The following is a 16967-nucleotide window of genomic DNA, read 5'->3' on the forward strand; positions in this document are numbered from 1 at the left end:
ATTTATTTTACTTTTTTTCACATAGTGTCACAATCTGTTCAGTTTAGTTTCATTATCATGGACTTTCAGTTTGTTTTCATTCATCACATGTGTTCCTTTGTTCAGTTTTCCCACTCATTATTAGTTCATTCTGTTCAGGTGCACGTCATTAATCATCTTGTTTGAGTCACTATTTAAGTTCTCCCTTCACATTGTCATTGTTCGGTCTCTTCATTGTTAAGTGTGTGTTGCTACCTGTTTGCCTGCCTTTTATATTTATCATTAAACCTTCATTTTGGAACTATTACCTTTGTCTTCTTCTGCCTTCCTGCAACCCGCCGTGACACATAGCATGTGCCAAAACTTTTACCAAATTTTGTACCATTCCGATGAAGTAAAAAAAAAAAATTCTGACCGAACAGCACTGGAGGGTTACAGGACGTGACGTTTTCTTGTACCATAGTACATCGATGACTCATCTGTGTCTTATAGTTATTCATGAGACTGCGTGTCCTTATCATATAAGAAGATGAAGATACCTAGCTAAATTATTCACGAAAACACAAGTTGATTTTCTTATGACAGGCGCTTCAAACTGTGAGAGATGCATTTATAGATCAAAAATTTGTTTGTTTTTGCTTTGTAAATGTTTCTGCATCACATAAGTCCTTTTCAATAGAACTTGAGTCTTCGACACCAAAGCGATTCATCAATCCTGTGAGTTAGCGGTCTTTATGGCCCTATTATCAAGCGAAATCATATGTATTTATTTTCAATGCAGTGTACAAATGTGAATGGCTGTGCATTTATTTGTCCATTAAATTATAGCTGTCACAGTAAATGTACAGTATGTATAATATATATTTGTTTTGTTGCGTGTAATGGTGAACTGCAGTGTGAATTTATGGGAAGCTTTAATGACCACGGCCACTTTTGTAGCATTTTTCAAAACTGTGGTGAGAACTAACTGGTGCTCAAATAAGAGGTTTCATGACCTTTTAATAAAATAATAAAAAGAGATTGTTCAGGGACAACTGCATGACACCTCAGACCGGGATGAGTGTGATGTCTGCTAGCTGTACTGTACTCCAGAGTGGATCTTTTCACCATAATCAGCCCCTGTGATTAGCAAAGCCTTGTGCTATGACTGATGCTGTATAAATAGCTCATCCTGCATTTGGGCTGATCCTGCCCCTAATGCCCCGACTTTGTTAGCACTGTCGACATGCTATCCGGTGAAGGAAAGGGGCCGGCAGGACCCCATCTTATGGGTGTGTGTGATGTATTATAGCATTAATCTAGCCGGCAGAGTCAAGGAGAGTGTTTGACATCATTCAAACGAGCAGAAGCTGTGAGAAGGTCATTGTGCAGTGAGGTGGGATTGAGAGGGAGGTGTGCAGGGGGTCAGATATGGAGGTTCTCGGAGAGCAGGGGGAGCGTGGAAGCGGCGTGCACAGTGCAGTGGGTTGTGAAGACATTGCTGAGGAATGTCTACAAAATGATGTAGATGAAGTTCTGAAGGCAGTTTTGGATGAAGGTTTGGAAGAGCGGGCGGACGCCATGCGCTGTCAGGTGAAGATCACCACACGTCACAACCTGCAGCTCCGCATGGCCAACTACACGGCACGAGACGTATATGTGCGGTTGCTTGGGCATGGAGACCGCATCTCAGGAACCGGTACGGAAGCTTCCAAAATACTGCTAAAATGATGATTCCTACTTGATTTCTTCATTGACTAGCAACCTTGCATCATTCTGAAAAATCAGATGACAAAACTTAAATTTTGTCATCCTTTATTCATCCTTATGTCATTCCAAAGTCTTTCTGAACATAACAGAAGATATTTTAAGAAATGGGCTGTCAAAATTAATGTGTTAACGCAAGCAATTAATTATTTCAGTGTTAAAATATTTAGCGCAATTAACAGCGCTTCAGACAGCGTGCTAAGGAAGTAAATCAATGCCATATGTTTTTGAAATAAAAAAGCATCTTGAATTGCACTACTAAACGTGCTTGTATTTTAATGCATTGTATTTTTAGGGCTTGCATTTTTATGGTCTGAAATTTAACATGATTGTATATTTAAGCTGTGAATATTTCAATTCAAAATATTTCACACACATTTTCATTGTTAAAAATTAAATAATCCATATTCACCTTTCAGATTTCACTTCCAAAATATTCATTCTGTTTAAAAATACAACCTATAATATTCAGCAGGCAATTTTCGGGCCATTTTATTTCGCGTCCACAAATTCAGTGGTTTAAATTTCAACGTTTCACATCTGGGAACTGCAGGAAAAGCAGTAGAGTACCGAGCATAATCTCCATCTGCTGTTAGTGGACCTCACCAGCAGGTGGTGCAAGCGCGTTTTGACGAAGAGCAGAGCGATGGGTAGAGTAAGTCATTCATTCATTAAAACGGATTTACATTAATGGAGCAAGCAGTAAGTGCATGTGATGATTATCAGGGCCAGAATTTATGCAGAAAAGGTGATAAAGACACAAAAGTTGTGTTTACATTTAATTCAATGTCTTCACTGTTACTTTCCCTGTGTAGCCAACATGTAAGCAGCTTTCTCTACAGTGAACGAGATTATAACGTTATTTCCCGATGCTGATGTACAATTCAAACATTAAATCTGAGGTAGACATATAAGGAAAGTTAACTTTATATCACGGCGCTGTGATGCAGTATTGGGGTTTCCCTCAATACTTCATACTCCAGGATTCCCCTGCTGTCGGGACATATAGAATGCTTAACTTATCTTTATAGACTAAATACAGTGATATAAAACACCACCAAACTCGCACCTTATTGAGGATATAGGCTATACTATATAGGCTACAGGCAAGCAGGTTGACTCAGAATATGGACGTAACATGCAAAGTTTGACGCTAAACATTTCCTAGTGAAATACTGGCATAAAGTTGGCTTGACATTGGACGGTCGATATTCGCAAATTTAGGGACCGTCTCTAAAGTTACATACGAGATTTCTAACTTCAGTAACATTTGAAGAGAATGACTTTACAGTCATAAAACCAACTGTAAAATGTTCATGTTGGTTTCATGTATGATGCACACCTTTTAGATTCTTGATATTGAATAAAATAAACTGTCAAGTCATATGTACATTTCGTTATATATTTCACTTAGCCTACTGTATGCTAATACACAAAATATACCATAATTTAAAGCTCTATAGTATTTGAAGAGAATGAATTACAGTCTGTAAAGTGTTCATGTAGGTGTGATGCACAACTTTTAGACTGTTGATAATAAATATGAACTCATGCTGTAGTGAAAAATAGTAATATTTACACATGATTTGACAGTTTATTTTATTAAATATCAAAAATCTACCATATACCATAATTTTAGATTGTTGATATTAAAATAAATATAAGCTCATGCAGTAGTTAAAAAAAGTTTATTTGTTTATTTTATTAAATATAAAAAATCTAAAAGGTGTGCATCATGCCTGACACCTACATGAGCACATTACAGTTTATGACTGTTAGTCTTCATCTTCAAATGATATTGAAGTTAAAAATGTGTATACCAATGACATATGTAACTTTAGAGACAGTCTGTCTTTGGACCATCCAATGTCAAGTCAACTTTATGCCAGTATTTCACTGGGAAACGCTTAGCGTCAAACTTTGCACATTACGTCCATATTCTGAGTCCACCTGCTTGCCTGTAGCCTATATAGTACAGTATAGGTGCAAGTTCAGTGGTCTTTTATATCACTGTATTTAGTCTATAAAGATAAGTTAAGTGTTCTATATGTCCCGACAGCAGGGGAATCCTGGAGTATGAAGTATTGAGGGAAACCCCAGTACTGCATCACAGCGCCGCGATATAAAGTTAAGGAAAGTTATGTGTCTACCTCAGATTTAACATTTGAATTGTACATCAGCATCAGGGAATAACGTTATAATCTTGTTCACGGTAGAGAAAGCTGCTTACATGTTGGCTACACAGGGAAAGTAACAGTGAAGACATTGAATTAAATGTAAACACAACTTTTGTGTCTTTATCAGCTTTTATATACTGGCCCTGATAATCATCACACATGCGCTTGCTCCGTTAATGTAAATCCGTTTTAATGAATGAAATGAATGAATTGCTCTAACTGTTGCTCTGCTCTTCGTCAAAACGCGCTTGCACCACCTGCTGGTAAGGTCGACTAACAGCAGATGGAGATTATGCTCGGTACTCTACTGCTTTTCCTGCAGTTCCCGGATGTGAAATGTTGAAATTTGAACCACTGAATTTGTGGACGCAAATTTGTAACGTGAAATAAAATGGCCCGAAAATTGCCTGCTGAATATTATAGGTTGTATTTTTAAACAGAATGAATATTTTGGAAGTGAAATCTGAAAGGTGAATATGGATTATTGAATTTTTAACAATGAAAATGTGTGTGAAATGTTTTGAATTGAAATATTCACAGCTTAAATATACAACCATGTTGAATTTCAGCCCATAAAATACAATACATTAAAATACATATTTTTCTCAAGTAGTGCAATTCAACATGCTTTTTTATTTCAAAAACATATGGCATTGTTTTACTTCCATAGCGTGCTGGCCGCATTGAGTTCTCCAGTTTTGTTGAGTATCCTCGTAAGCACAGTCTTAAATGAGTTAAATAAAGTCTTAAATGAATGTAAAGAGTTATGAAAATGGGATGTGTTTCAGATCCACTCATGTGTGTCAGGTCTTAAAGTGACAGCAGCCTAATAAATCTGCTGCTGTCTGACTTTAAAGGGTTAGTTCACCCAAAAATGAAATTTCTGTCACTCACCCTCATGTCGTTCCACACCTATAAGACCTTCGATCATCTTCGGAACACAAATTAAGATATTTTTGATGAAATCCGAGCGGTATCGGACTTCTCCGTAGACAGCAATTTAACCACCACTTTCAAGGCCCTAGGTACTAAAGACATTAAAAGAATCTATGTGACTGCAGTGGTTCAACCTTAATTTTATGAAGCGACGAGAATACTTTTTAACCCTTTAATGTTAATCAAAGGACAAAAGAAAAAAAAAAATCACTCACTCACTCCATTGGAAATCAATGGCCACCAAAACTGTTTGGTTACCAATACACTTAAAAATATCTTTTGCATTCTGCAGAATAAATAAAGTCATACAGGTTTGGGATGACATAAGGATGAGTAAATCATTTCTGGATGAACTATTCTTTTATGGCAGCAGAAAACTCTTGAATTCTACTGCGGTTTAGCTTGTCAATAATATAACTAATAAATGCACGTAATGATGATAATTAAGCCTACACTAAAACACAGAAAATAGTACGATAATGTTATTTCAGGAGCTTTTGTTAAATGTCAGGAGTGCTTTGTTAAATGTTTGTACAAATATTTTGTTTCATTCTCATAAACTGCTATTATTATCAGCTATTATTTTAGATTAACAGTAGAGTAAAACTGACTAAAATATAACATGAAATATTGAATTAATTTAAAGGATTTTTTACCTAAAAACAAAATCTAAAAAAAAACTCTTCTGGGGGAATTTTTGATGTAAACTTGAGTGATTGGGTCAAAATGAAATGATTAAACTTGATTAAAATTAAACTGTTAAACTAAAGAGAAGTGATGAATGAATTTAAATTGCAATAATTTTTGCACAGACAATAAACAATTTTCTTCAGAAAATGGAAAATTTTCTTTGTTCTTTGTGCATTGCTGTTATGACAAATCGTTGGAGGGGAAGGCAGGGGATGTCTAATTTTGTGCCAAATGACGTCTTTTTTTTTTTTTTTTTTTTGTCTTTTTTTACGTCTTCCACATTCTTTTGGAAAATCACCCTCATATTAAGTTATTGTTGCATCTAACTGTTGCCATGGTAGCTGTAGTCTGGTCTGTTGCTAGTGATTACTGTTACATCCTCCTGGGCTAAATGCCTCTCTATGTCGCTATGGTGACATCTTCTTTTTGCCCATGTCTGCATTGACTTGCTTAAGTGTGTTTCTGTATAAGGTGTTGAATTGATACCTCATGATTATCCAATTAGTTTGACAAATATTACATTTCAGGCACTGTTAAGTGGCTGTCAATGCTGATGCCCTGAAATCTAGTACGCCCTTGTCAATTATTTAATTACAGAATGTGGAATTAATGCTTTCAATCCAACAGTCTAGTTTTTATGTAAAGAGATGTGAATTATTTTTCAATACTGTATGTTAAGATATCATTGAGAGATGAGAAGATGGTTATGTTATATGGCATTACAGAGCTCTGTGTGTGTTAGAGAACAGTTGCATGGAGAAGCATCGACGTCAGTGACAACTTAGCCGGGAGACTTGTCTTAATCCACACTACCCAGGCAGCTGGGTCTATATTTAGACGGGACTTGTCTAAAGAACACAGGCTACAGCCGTGCCTCTCAACTGCTGTATAAACACATACAACATGCACATTACTACAGCAAAAGCTTTAAACTGTGCAATTGTTTGCAAGCCACAATGACACAAATTAATATTTTAGTTAGCTTAAAGGATGTTATGAATGTGGGCCATTCTTGGGTCCTTTATATACATATATATATATATATATATATATATATATATATAAATGAGCAATATCACACTCGTAGCCGTGCAGTATGACTGTATATCAGCACAGCTGTGATTTGGCCGTAGCGACCTTGTGCCATAGGTAATCACAGCGTGCTGATATACAGCCATATTGCATGGCTACGAGTGTGATATTGCGTTTATACAACAGTTCGATGGCACGAGTGTGTAAATAAATAAGAAACAACAACAGAGTGTCTTTAAAACCATCTTCTTGCAGCACTACTTCCTTCCGCCACGGATTCAAATCTCAAGTTGACAGTTCGACCAAGCCTCCGTTACTAATTCTTAAACGTCACTTTAGAACGAAGGAATGTTGAGTCCCTTCATTGAAACTCATTGTATTTTGTACAGTATGAGAGAAAGAGAGAGAGAGAGAGATTGCCTGAGCAAGCATTACCTGTGTCCGATATAACATTCATTCTTCATGTCGACGTCCATAATATTATATCCATTATAAAAATCCATTTGAATGTCCGCTGAGCAAAGTGATCCTTTTTACAGTTAAGGGAATTTTGTTTGCAAATATCCCATTCAATTTAAAAGTCTCTTGCGACTGACTCATTGAATGAGTCTCAGAGTCTGTTTGCCGCCATCTAATGGCATATTAATGTAACTTTCACTCAATCCATATTACGCACTAATGGACTCTTTCTCAATACCAAACACAACATATTATTTATATAAAATAATATTTATTGAACAACAATATTTAAATTAACAACAATAGCCATTATAAATGACAATAGGAAATAAACACAATTGTACAATTCAGTCAAACATATAAAAGCAGTGCTCTACAGGATGTAAGTTGAATATAGCTTTAATATTAAATTATTAAATTTAACATCACCCAATTCAATTTGCTCAGAAACAAGTAATAGATTAATAAGACCAAAGATTGCCCGTTTTATGTTTAACCACTATAAGAGCCAGCAGCAAATCCCCGAAGCATTGGCTGAATTGAAGCTGTTCTCGGTGGGTACACAAGCACTGAACGGCCGCTGTCAGCCTGGAGCTCGCATCTCTGAAAACATCTAAACAAATTGTATATATATATATACACTATATTGCCAAAAGTATTGGGACACCCCTCCAAATCATTGAATTCAGGTGTTCCAATCACTTCCATGGACACAGGTGTATAAAATCAAGCACCTAGGCATGCAGACTGCTTTTACAAACATTTGTGAAAGAATGGGTCGCTCTCAGGAGCTCAGTGAATTCAGGCGTGGTATCGTGATAGGTTGTGCAATGATACCTGTGCAATGAGTCCATTCGTGAGTCTAAATTTCCTCACTACTAAATATTCCACAGTCAACTGTTAGTGGTATCATAACAAAGTGGAAGCAATTGGGAACAACAGCAACTCAGCTACGAAGTGGTAGGCCACGTAAAATCACAGAGCGGGGTCAGCGCATGCTGAGGCGCACAGTGCGCAGAAGTCACCAACTTTCTGCAGAGTCAATAGCTACAGACCTCCAAACTTTATGTGGCCTTCAGATTAGTTCAAGAACAGTGTGTAGAGAGCTTCATGGAATGGGTTTCCATGGCCGAGCAGCTGCATCCAAGCCTTACATAACCAAGTGCAATGCAAAGCGTCGGATGCAGTGGTGTAAAGCACGCCTCCACTGGACTCTAGAGCAGTGGAGACGTGTTCTCTGGAGTGACGAATCACGCTTCTCTGTCTGGCAATCTGATGGACGAGTCTGGGTTTGGTGGTTGCCAGGAGAACGGTACTTGCCTGACTGCATTGTGCCAAGTGTAAAGTTTGGTGGAGGGGGGATTATGGTGTGGGGTTGTTTTTCAGGGGTTGGGCTTGGCCCCTTAGTTCCAGTGAAAGGAACTCTTAATGCTTCAGCATACCAAGACATTTTGGACAATTTTATGCTCCTAACTTTGTGGAAACAGTTTAGGGATGGCCTCTTCCTGTTCCAACATGCCTGCGCATCAGTGCACAAAGCAAGGTCCATAAAGACATGGATGAGTCCTGACCTCAACCCGATAGAACACCTTTGGGATGAATTAGAGCGGAGACTGCGAGCCAGGCCTTCTCGCCAACATCACTACCTGACCTCACAAATGCGCTTCTAGAAGATTGGTCAAAAATTCCCATAAACACACTCCTAAACCTTGCGGAAAGCCTTCCCAGAAGAGTTGAGGCTGTTATAGCTGCACAGGGTGGGCCAACTCCACTCAAACCCTATGGATTAAGAATGGGATGTCATTAAAGTTCATGTGCACGTAAAGGGAGGCATCCCAAAACTTTTGGCAATATAGTATGTGTATATATATATATATATATAGATACACACTATATCCCCACCACAGACCTATAGTACCAGTGTCTTTACTAGTTAATTAATTGCATTACACCACATTCTTCTGTTTTTTGCCAAGTACAATATTTTTGGATAAAAAAATTATAGTGATTTTCGCTCATAACAGAATGGAAACATAATATTACTTATTTATGAACTTCTTAAATAAACTTAACATAATAATATTAATAATAATCAGAAAGATTAGAGAAGGGGGAAATGTCACATCACACTGAGGTTAAACAAACTTTGTCAGAAAATGAATAAAACATTTTAGAAAATAGAAATCTAAATAGAAACAAATTCTAGGTACAATTTTTAAATTAAATTCTGTTCATTTTAATGGTGATGAATGGAGACATGCAATCTAGCTGATATTTCCGATGAGGAATAAAATATTTAAAAATAAAATGTTTTATTTTAAAAGTTGCATTCCACACTTAAGAGTTGCAAATCTATCAAATAAAATGACTATGTTCAAGTCAACAGTGTTTCTTTTTCTTTTTTTATAGTGTTTTTCACAATATGCATAGTTTCAAATCAGCTTTACAGAAAGTCGTACTGTTAAAGCCGTGAATAAAGTCTTAGTTCTTTACTATGGAGCAAGTTAGGGATGGGTGATGAGACAATATAAAATGATGAGACAAGCAATCCTCGCGATTTTAGGTAGCTATATTAATAGCTATCCTGATAATGACCCGCATGTCCTTCAGGAAATGTTGAAATATCAGTGTAAAATGAATACTGTGAATTTTCAGCGATTAACACGACCAATTGTTCCCTCTGCAGGACTCTCAGCTTTGAAAGACTCGGTTCATCTGTCCCCACTGAAACCGTCGGTCACTCCTGAGGAAGCAGAGATAGAAGAAAGGGAAAACCACAGTCAGGAAAGACGCGAAGACGAAGCAGCCAACAGGACGAGAGCAGATGAGGAAAGGAGAGAGATACATGTAGACTGTGAAGAGGATGGGTGCAGCACTCTCACCATATCTGACATGGCGTACAGCCCGTGCGCCAGCATGGTGCCGACACCAGTGGAGGAGGGTCAGGGCGGCCTGGACCTTCTGTTCCAGAGCCCCGCACGCTTGCTGAAGGAGCTGCACGCTGATCCAGAAATGCAGGTGGAGCTTCAAGCGGAGAGGGAGAGGGAACTCGCCAGAGAGGCGTTTCGTCAGTCGCTGTGTAACCCGTCGAGCGGGCGGCAGCAGATGCAGGCCTGCCTGCGCAGTGCCGCCCGTCTGGTGGTGATGGCTACCGGCCTCCTCATGATTCTACTTCCCCTCCTCCTCGTTCTGCTGGAGTCGGACCTGGACATCTCGTTCTTGCATGACATCCGCCAGACGCCCGAGTTCGAGCAGTTCCACTACGAGTACTACTGCCCCCTGCGACGCTGGTTCCTCTGCAAACTCGAACTCATAACAGAGCAGCTATGGGGCGACTGAGGCTCACCGTCCTACAGGAACTACAGGGAACAGGGGGCGGGAATGAAATGGAATGGGCAGGTTTGCTCTCCTACATTACATGATTTATTCATTCACATCTTTTGCAAATCATGCCAACAAGTTTTCATAGCAGTAACTGAGGCAGCGTCCCGGCTGTAGTTTTCTAGTGTTTCATCAGTAGCATTAGACAGCAGCATGTGCCTATTAAAGGTCTCAGTCAACTTCATAAAGGGTGTACGAAAAGCACAGCTCTGATAGAAATGCATCTTACATTTCAACACTGACAGTGGATATGTATGCCTTTTCAATATTTTTCATTCATTTCACATGCCTGTTGCCATTAAAAAAGTATCAATCAGGGTCCAAAGTTAACTTTTTTGCCTTATCTGTCAATGGTGGGATTCTGAAATCTTCAATGGAAAAGAATTCTGGAAAAAATGTATCCCGGTTTCCACAAAAATATTAAGCAGCGCTGTTTTCTGTTTTCAACATTGATAATAACAATAAGAAATGTTTCTTGACACAGAAGATTGGAGAAATAGAGTAATTTACTTTTTTTTTTTTTTAAATATGAAAATAGAAAATCATTATTTTACATTGTAATATTTCACAATAATAATGTTTTACTGCATTTTGGATCAAATAACTGCAGGCTTGGTGAGCATAAGAGACTTCTTTCAAAAAACTTTCCAATCCCAAACTTTTGAACAGTAGTGTATATTTATGTATTTGCAAAAACACAAGTTTTTTGTTAGCTCCGGCTTCAGCCATAGGAATCACCTTTTTAAAATAAAAGAATCAATTCTTATACTAGACACTTTTGAGTTGACTCCCCATCAGCTCAAGCATCACATACTAGTGAATCTCTTTGTAAAACACATCTTTTATAGACTGTTTGTATCCCTATGATTCACTTATGTCAGTGAGGGATATAAAAGAGGGTATAAAAATATAAAAGTTAATTGCGACTTTTATCTCACACTTATTTTTCTTGCAATTCTGAGTTTATATCTCACAATTCTAAGAGAAAATAAATTCTGAATTCTGAGATATAAACTTGCAATTCTGGCTTTTTTTCTTGCAATTGTGAGTTTATCCTGCAATTCGGTCTGTATAACTCGTAATCGCAAGTTTATAACTCACAATTCTGACTTTTTTTCACAAAATTGTGATATAAACTCAGAATTGCAAGTTATTAAGTCCAAATTGTGAGCTATAAACTTGCAATTCTGGCTTTTTTTCTTCTTGCAATTGTGAATTTATCCTGCAGTTCGAATTTTGTAACTCGCAATTGCAAGTTTATAACTCAAAATTCTTTTTTTTTCTCAAAATTGTGATATAAACTCAGAATTGCAAGTTATAAAGTCCAAATTGTGAGATATAAACTCACAACTGCAAGAAAAAAAGTAAGATTTGTGAGATAAAAAGTCACAATTACCTTTTTATTTTTTATTCCGTGGCGGAAACAAGCTTCCGTAAGAAGGTCACTGTTTAAACCATGTGTTAGGTTATGTAACCAGTCAAACCGGCCAGTAAAACACTCACTTATTCACCAAAGCCAATTTGTCTATTCACATTTGATGCTTACCAAAGTTAATTTTGGACCCTGATACCAGTTTCAGTGTGAAATCCTGTATAAACTCATATGAAGAGTCCATTTCAAATGATTTGATGTCTTTGACTCAATCAACCTCCATAACAACACAAATAATACACGTCAAAAGGTAGAAGAGGCACAGGCACGTAATGAGCTCGGACCCGCTTCCCTAAATCAACTTATTTTTCTTAAAAATTAAATCCGCTATTAAGACAAGCAGATTTTGACCTCATAACACTGTATTGGAATAAACCTTCTCTGCCTCTCGCAGAGCAACAGACACACACACACACACACACACACACACATACACACACACAGATATGAGAGCAAGGGCAAGCTATACATGCTAAAACTTAATATCTGTTTTTAAATTTTTATACATTTTTATGTGACGCTTACAGTTACTTATATTTTTCAGACCTAAGTTATCTTATTTAAACTGATTTACACTAAAAAGTAGGTGGTACAGAAGTGAAATATTTTTATTATCACCAACAGTTTACCTTAAAATGCTGTGCTGTGTTTTTTATATAGAATAGCACAAAATATAACATTTTGATTTTTCAGATTTTCAGATGTCATGAGCAGATGTAACAGCAGGTTGCTAGTACATTTGAGAGGCTCTTATGAAACGGATCACTGTAATCACACAACTTACATAAACATAAAATACCTAACCAAAATGCATGAAATGCCACAAATTCACATATTACGCATAATTAAATAACATAAGTGTTGTGTCAATATCATTATGGGGAAGTCAAAAGATTGAACGTATTGAAACAATGAAAGTGCAGCTAATAAAATTTACTTTACAAACATTTGGCCCAAAAAGATGTGAAATCTACATTTCATTTGCACAGTTGGCTCTTCTTTATAGATATCTTTTTCATTTATTTTTAATGCAGGCCATTTTGATTGTGTAAATTGTATCAGTGAAGTGTTTCAGTCATTCATGCAGCACACAACTTGATTGAATTCATTTGGGAATTGATCGAATCATGAAATATGTTTTTGTCCCTGATTAACTTCCCTTTGGATAACTTGTTTGGCAAAATATATTTGAATTTTTTTTTTTATTATTCATTGATATATATCCCCATGCATGCCAAACCAGAAAAACCTGTGATGGCTTGTTCCATTGACATTTTTTATGTATGTAATTAAAGGGATAGTTCACCCAAAAATGAAAATTCTCTCATCAATTACTCACCCTCATGCCATCTCCGATGTACATGACTTTCTTTCTTCAGATAAACTTAAACGAAGATTTTAAAGAAAATAATCCATCTCTGTGAGTCCATATAATTGCAAGTGAATGGGTGCCACTCGGTTGACACTTGAAAAACCACACACATCGATCGTGATGGTAATTCAGTGGATAAATCAGTTACACTTTATTTTGATGGTCCACTTTAGACATTCTACTCCTAACTATAAGTAACTTTGCAACTACATGTCAACTAACTCTCATTAGAGTAGACTGTTAGGTTAGGTTTAGGTAGAATAAGTTTACATGTAGTCTGTTGGGGGACCATCAAAATAAAGTAAACAGTCTACTAATACTAACAGTCTAATAATGTATGGAAGCTTGTTTCCGCCACTGAATAAAAAGTAATTGTGACTTTTTATCTTGCAATTCTGACTTCTTTTCTCAGAATTGTAAGATATAAACTCACAATTGCGAATTATGAAGTCCAATTCTGAGGTGAGAAAAATTCTTTTTTTCTCAGAATTACGAGTTTATATCTTACAATTCTGACTTTATAACTCGCAATTGCGTGTTTATATCTCGACCATCAAAATAAAGTAGCAAACAATCTACCAATGCTCTAATGTATGGAAGCTTGTTTCTGCCACTGAATAAAAAGTAACTGCGACTTTTTATCTGGCAATTCTGACTTTTTTTCTTGCAATTGCAAGTTTATACAGTTGCAAGAAAAAGTATGTGAACCACTTGCAGAATCTATGAAAATGTGAATAATTTTAACAAAATAAGAGAGATCATACAAAATGCATGTTATTTTTTATTTAGTACTGTCCTGATTAAGATATTTTACATAAAAGATGTTTACATATAATCAACAAGACTTGGCTGAATTTATTAAAATGACCCCGTTCAAAAGTTTGTGAACCATTGATTCTTAATACTGTGTGGTTACCTGGATGATCTACGACTGTTTTTTTGTTTTGTGATGGTTGTTCGTGAGTCCCTTGTTTGTCCTGAGCAGTTAAACTGAGCTCTGTTCTTCAGAAAAATCCTCCAGGTCCTGCAGATTCTTCAGTTTTCAAGGATTTTTTGCATATTTGAACCCTTTCCAGCAGTGACTGAATGATTTTGAGATCCGTCTTTTCACACTGAGGACAACTGAGGGACTCAAACACAACTATTAAAAAAGGTTCAAACATTCACTGATGCTTCAGAAGGAAACACGACGCATTAAGAGCCGGGGGTATAAACTTTTTGAATTTGAAGATCAAGGTAAATTGTATTTAATTTGTCTTCTGGGAAACATGTAAGTATCTTTTGTTGCTTTTGAAGGGCAGTACTAAATGAAAAAAATTGATATTTAAACGAAATAAGAAAAATTTGTACATCTTCATCCTGTTCAAAAGTTTTCACCCCCCGACTCTTAATGCATCGTGCTTTCTTCTGGAGCATCAGTGAATGTTTGAACCTTTTTTAAAAGTTGTGTTTGAGTCCCTTAATTGTCCTCGGTGTGAAAAGATGGATCTCAAAATCATTCAGTCACTGTTGTAAAGGGTTCAAATATGCAAAAAATCCTTGAAAACTGAAGAATCTGCAGGACCTGGAGGATTTTTCTGAAGAACAGAGCTCAGTTTAACTGCTCAGGACAAACAAGGGACTCACGAACAACCATCACAAAACAAAAAAACAGTCGTGGATCATCCAGGTAACCACACACAGTATTAAGAATCAATGGTTCACAAACTTATGAATGGGGTTATTTTAATAAATTCAGCTATTTTTTTGTCTTGTGGATTATATGTAAATATCTTTTATGTAAAATATCTTACTCAGGACAATACTAAATGAAAAATAACATGCATTTTGTATGATCTCTCTTATTTTGTAAAAAATTTTCACATTTTCACAAATTCTGCAAGTGGTTCACATACTTTTTCTTGCAACTGTATCTCGCAATTCTGACTTCTTTTCTCAGAATTGTGAGATATAAACAATTGTGAGTTATAAAGTCTAATTCTGAGGTGGGAAAAAGACTGACTTTTTTCCCTCAGAATATCGAGTTTATATTTTACAATTTTGACTCAATAACTTGCTGTTGCATGTTTGCATCTTGCAGTTCTGACTTTCTTTCTAGCAATTCTGATTTATAAACTCACAATCGTGAGAAAAATCTTGCAATTCTGACTTTTTTTCTAGCAATTTTGACATATAAACTCGCAATTGCAAGAAAAAAATCTCACAATTCTCTTTTTTCAATTCTGACTTCTTTTCTCAGAATTGTGAGATTTATTCTTGCAATTGCGAGTTTATATCTTACAATTCTGACTTTATAACTTGCAATTGCGTGTTTGTATCTTGCAATTCTTTTTCTTGCAATTCTGACATTTTTCTCACAATTCTGACATAAACTCGCAATTACGAGAAAATATTTCGCAATTCTGACTTTTTCTAGCAATTTTGACTTATAAACTCGCAATTCTGACTTATAAACTCGCAATTGCAAGAAAAAAATCTCACAATTCTGAGAAAAGAAGTCAGAATTGAAAAAAAAAGAATTGTGAGATTTTTTCTTGCAATTGCGAGTTTATAAGTCAGAATTGCGAGTTTATATCTTACAATTCTGACTTTATAACTTGCAATTGTGTGTTTATATCTCACAATTCTGATTTTTTTTTTTTTTCTCAGCCTAAAAAAAAAAAGATCAAACAACATCTACATCACCACATGTTATTTGGGATGATTTCAAGAAAGAATCCTCTGCTCTCATCCAGAAACAAACTCAAGCATATTCAGTTGTCGGAACTTCAAACAGGACCGGCTTCTATAGTCAGATGAAACAAATAACAAAAAAAGAGCGTTTTGGCAGCAAACACACAATATGGGTTTGGTGTAATCAGGGATAAAGATACCCCATGTGTTCTGTTAAATACATGCTGGATCTTTAATGTTTTTCTGCCAGAGGTCCTGGACATCTTGTTCAGATACATCGTATCATTGATTCTATCAAATACCAGATTAAAAAAAAATCAAAACTTGACTGCTTCTGCTAGAAATCCAATAATGGGCCATGGTTGGATCTTCCATCAGGACAATGATCCAAAACAAACATCAAAATCAACACAAAAATGTGTCACTGAGCACAAAATGAAGCTTCTGTCATAGCCGTCCCAGTTCCCTGACCTGAACCCTATAGAAAACTGAAGAGAAGAAGCACCAACATGGAGCTAGGAATCTGAAGGATCTGGAGAGATTCTGAATGAAGGAATGGTCTCTGATCTCTTGTCAGGTGTTCTCCAAACTCATAAGGCACTATAGGAGAAAACTCAAGAGCTGTTCTCTTGGCAAAGGGAGGTTGAAAAAAGTATTGAATAAAAGGGTGTCATTATTTGTGGTCAATGTGTATCGGAGAAAAACTATTTCATAAAGGTTTCACAGGTTTCTTTGTAGTGTGTGTGAAGTTTGTGCGAGAAGTAACGTGGAAACACAGAGGATTGGCTTTTTGATTGGCTTCAGAAGACATTGATTCATCCACTGGGGTCGTATGGATTACCGTCAAAATTGTGTGGTTTTTCAAGCGTCAACCACGTGGCACCCATTCACAACCATGTGGCACCCATGGACTCACAGAAATGGATTATTTTCCTAAAAAATTTAATTTGTGTTTATCTGAAAAAAGAAGTCACATACATTGGGTATGGCATGAGAGTGAGTAATTGATGAGAGAATTTTCATTTTTGGGTGAACTATCCCTTTAAGTCTATGATAATACATAGCATGATTACATTTGTGTTTCCTTCAG

At 36.5% G+C, this 16967-nt stretch overlaps 1 protein-coding gene across 1 annotated transcript in view; it reads left to right on the plus strand.

Moving 5' to 3' along the window:
• The window catches only part of frmd3 (FERM domain containing 3), a 74357-nt gene that overhangs the window by 53379 nt on the left and 4011 nt on the right, over positions 1-16967 (plus strand). The window contains exon 14 of the mRNA XM_051903980.1: positions 9706-10418. Within this exon, the coding sequence (XP_051759940.1) occupies positions 9706-10358 (653 nt within the window). The 3' untranslated portion in view covers positions 10359-10418. The remainder of the gene's footprint in view (positions 1-9705; positions 10419-16967) is intronic.

This window comes from Ctenopharyngodon idella, chromosome 8 (genome assembly GCF_019924925.1).
Source record: "Ctenopharyngodon idella isolate HZGC_01 chromosome 8, HZGC01, whole genome shotgun sequence".
Taxonomy (NCBI): Eukaryota; Metazoa; Chordata; class Actinopteri; order Cypriniformes; family Xenocyprididae; genus Ctenopharyngodon; species Ctenopharyngodon idella.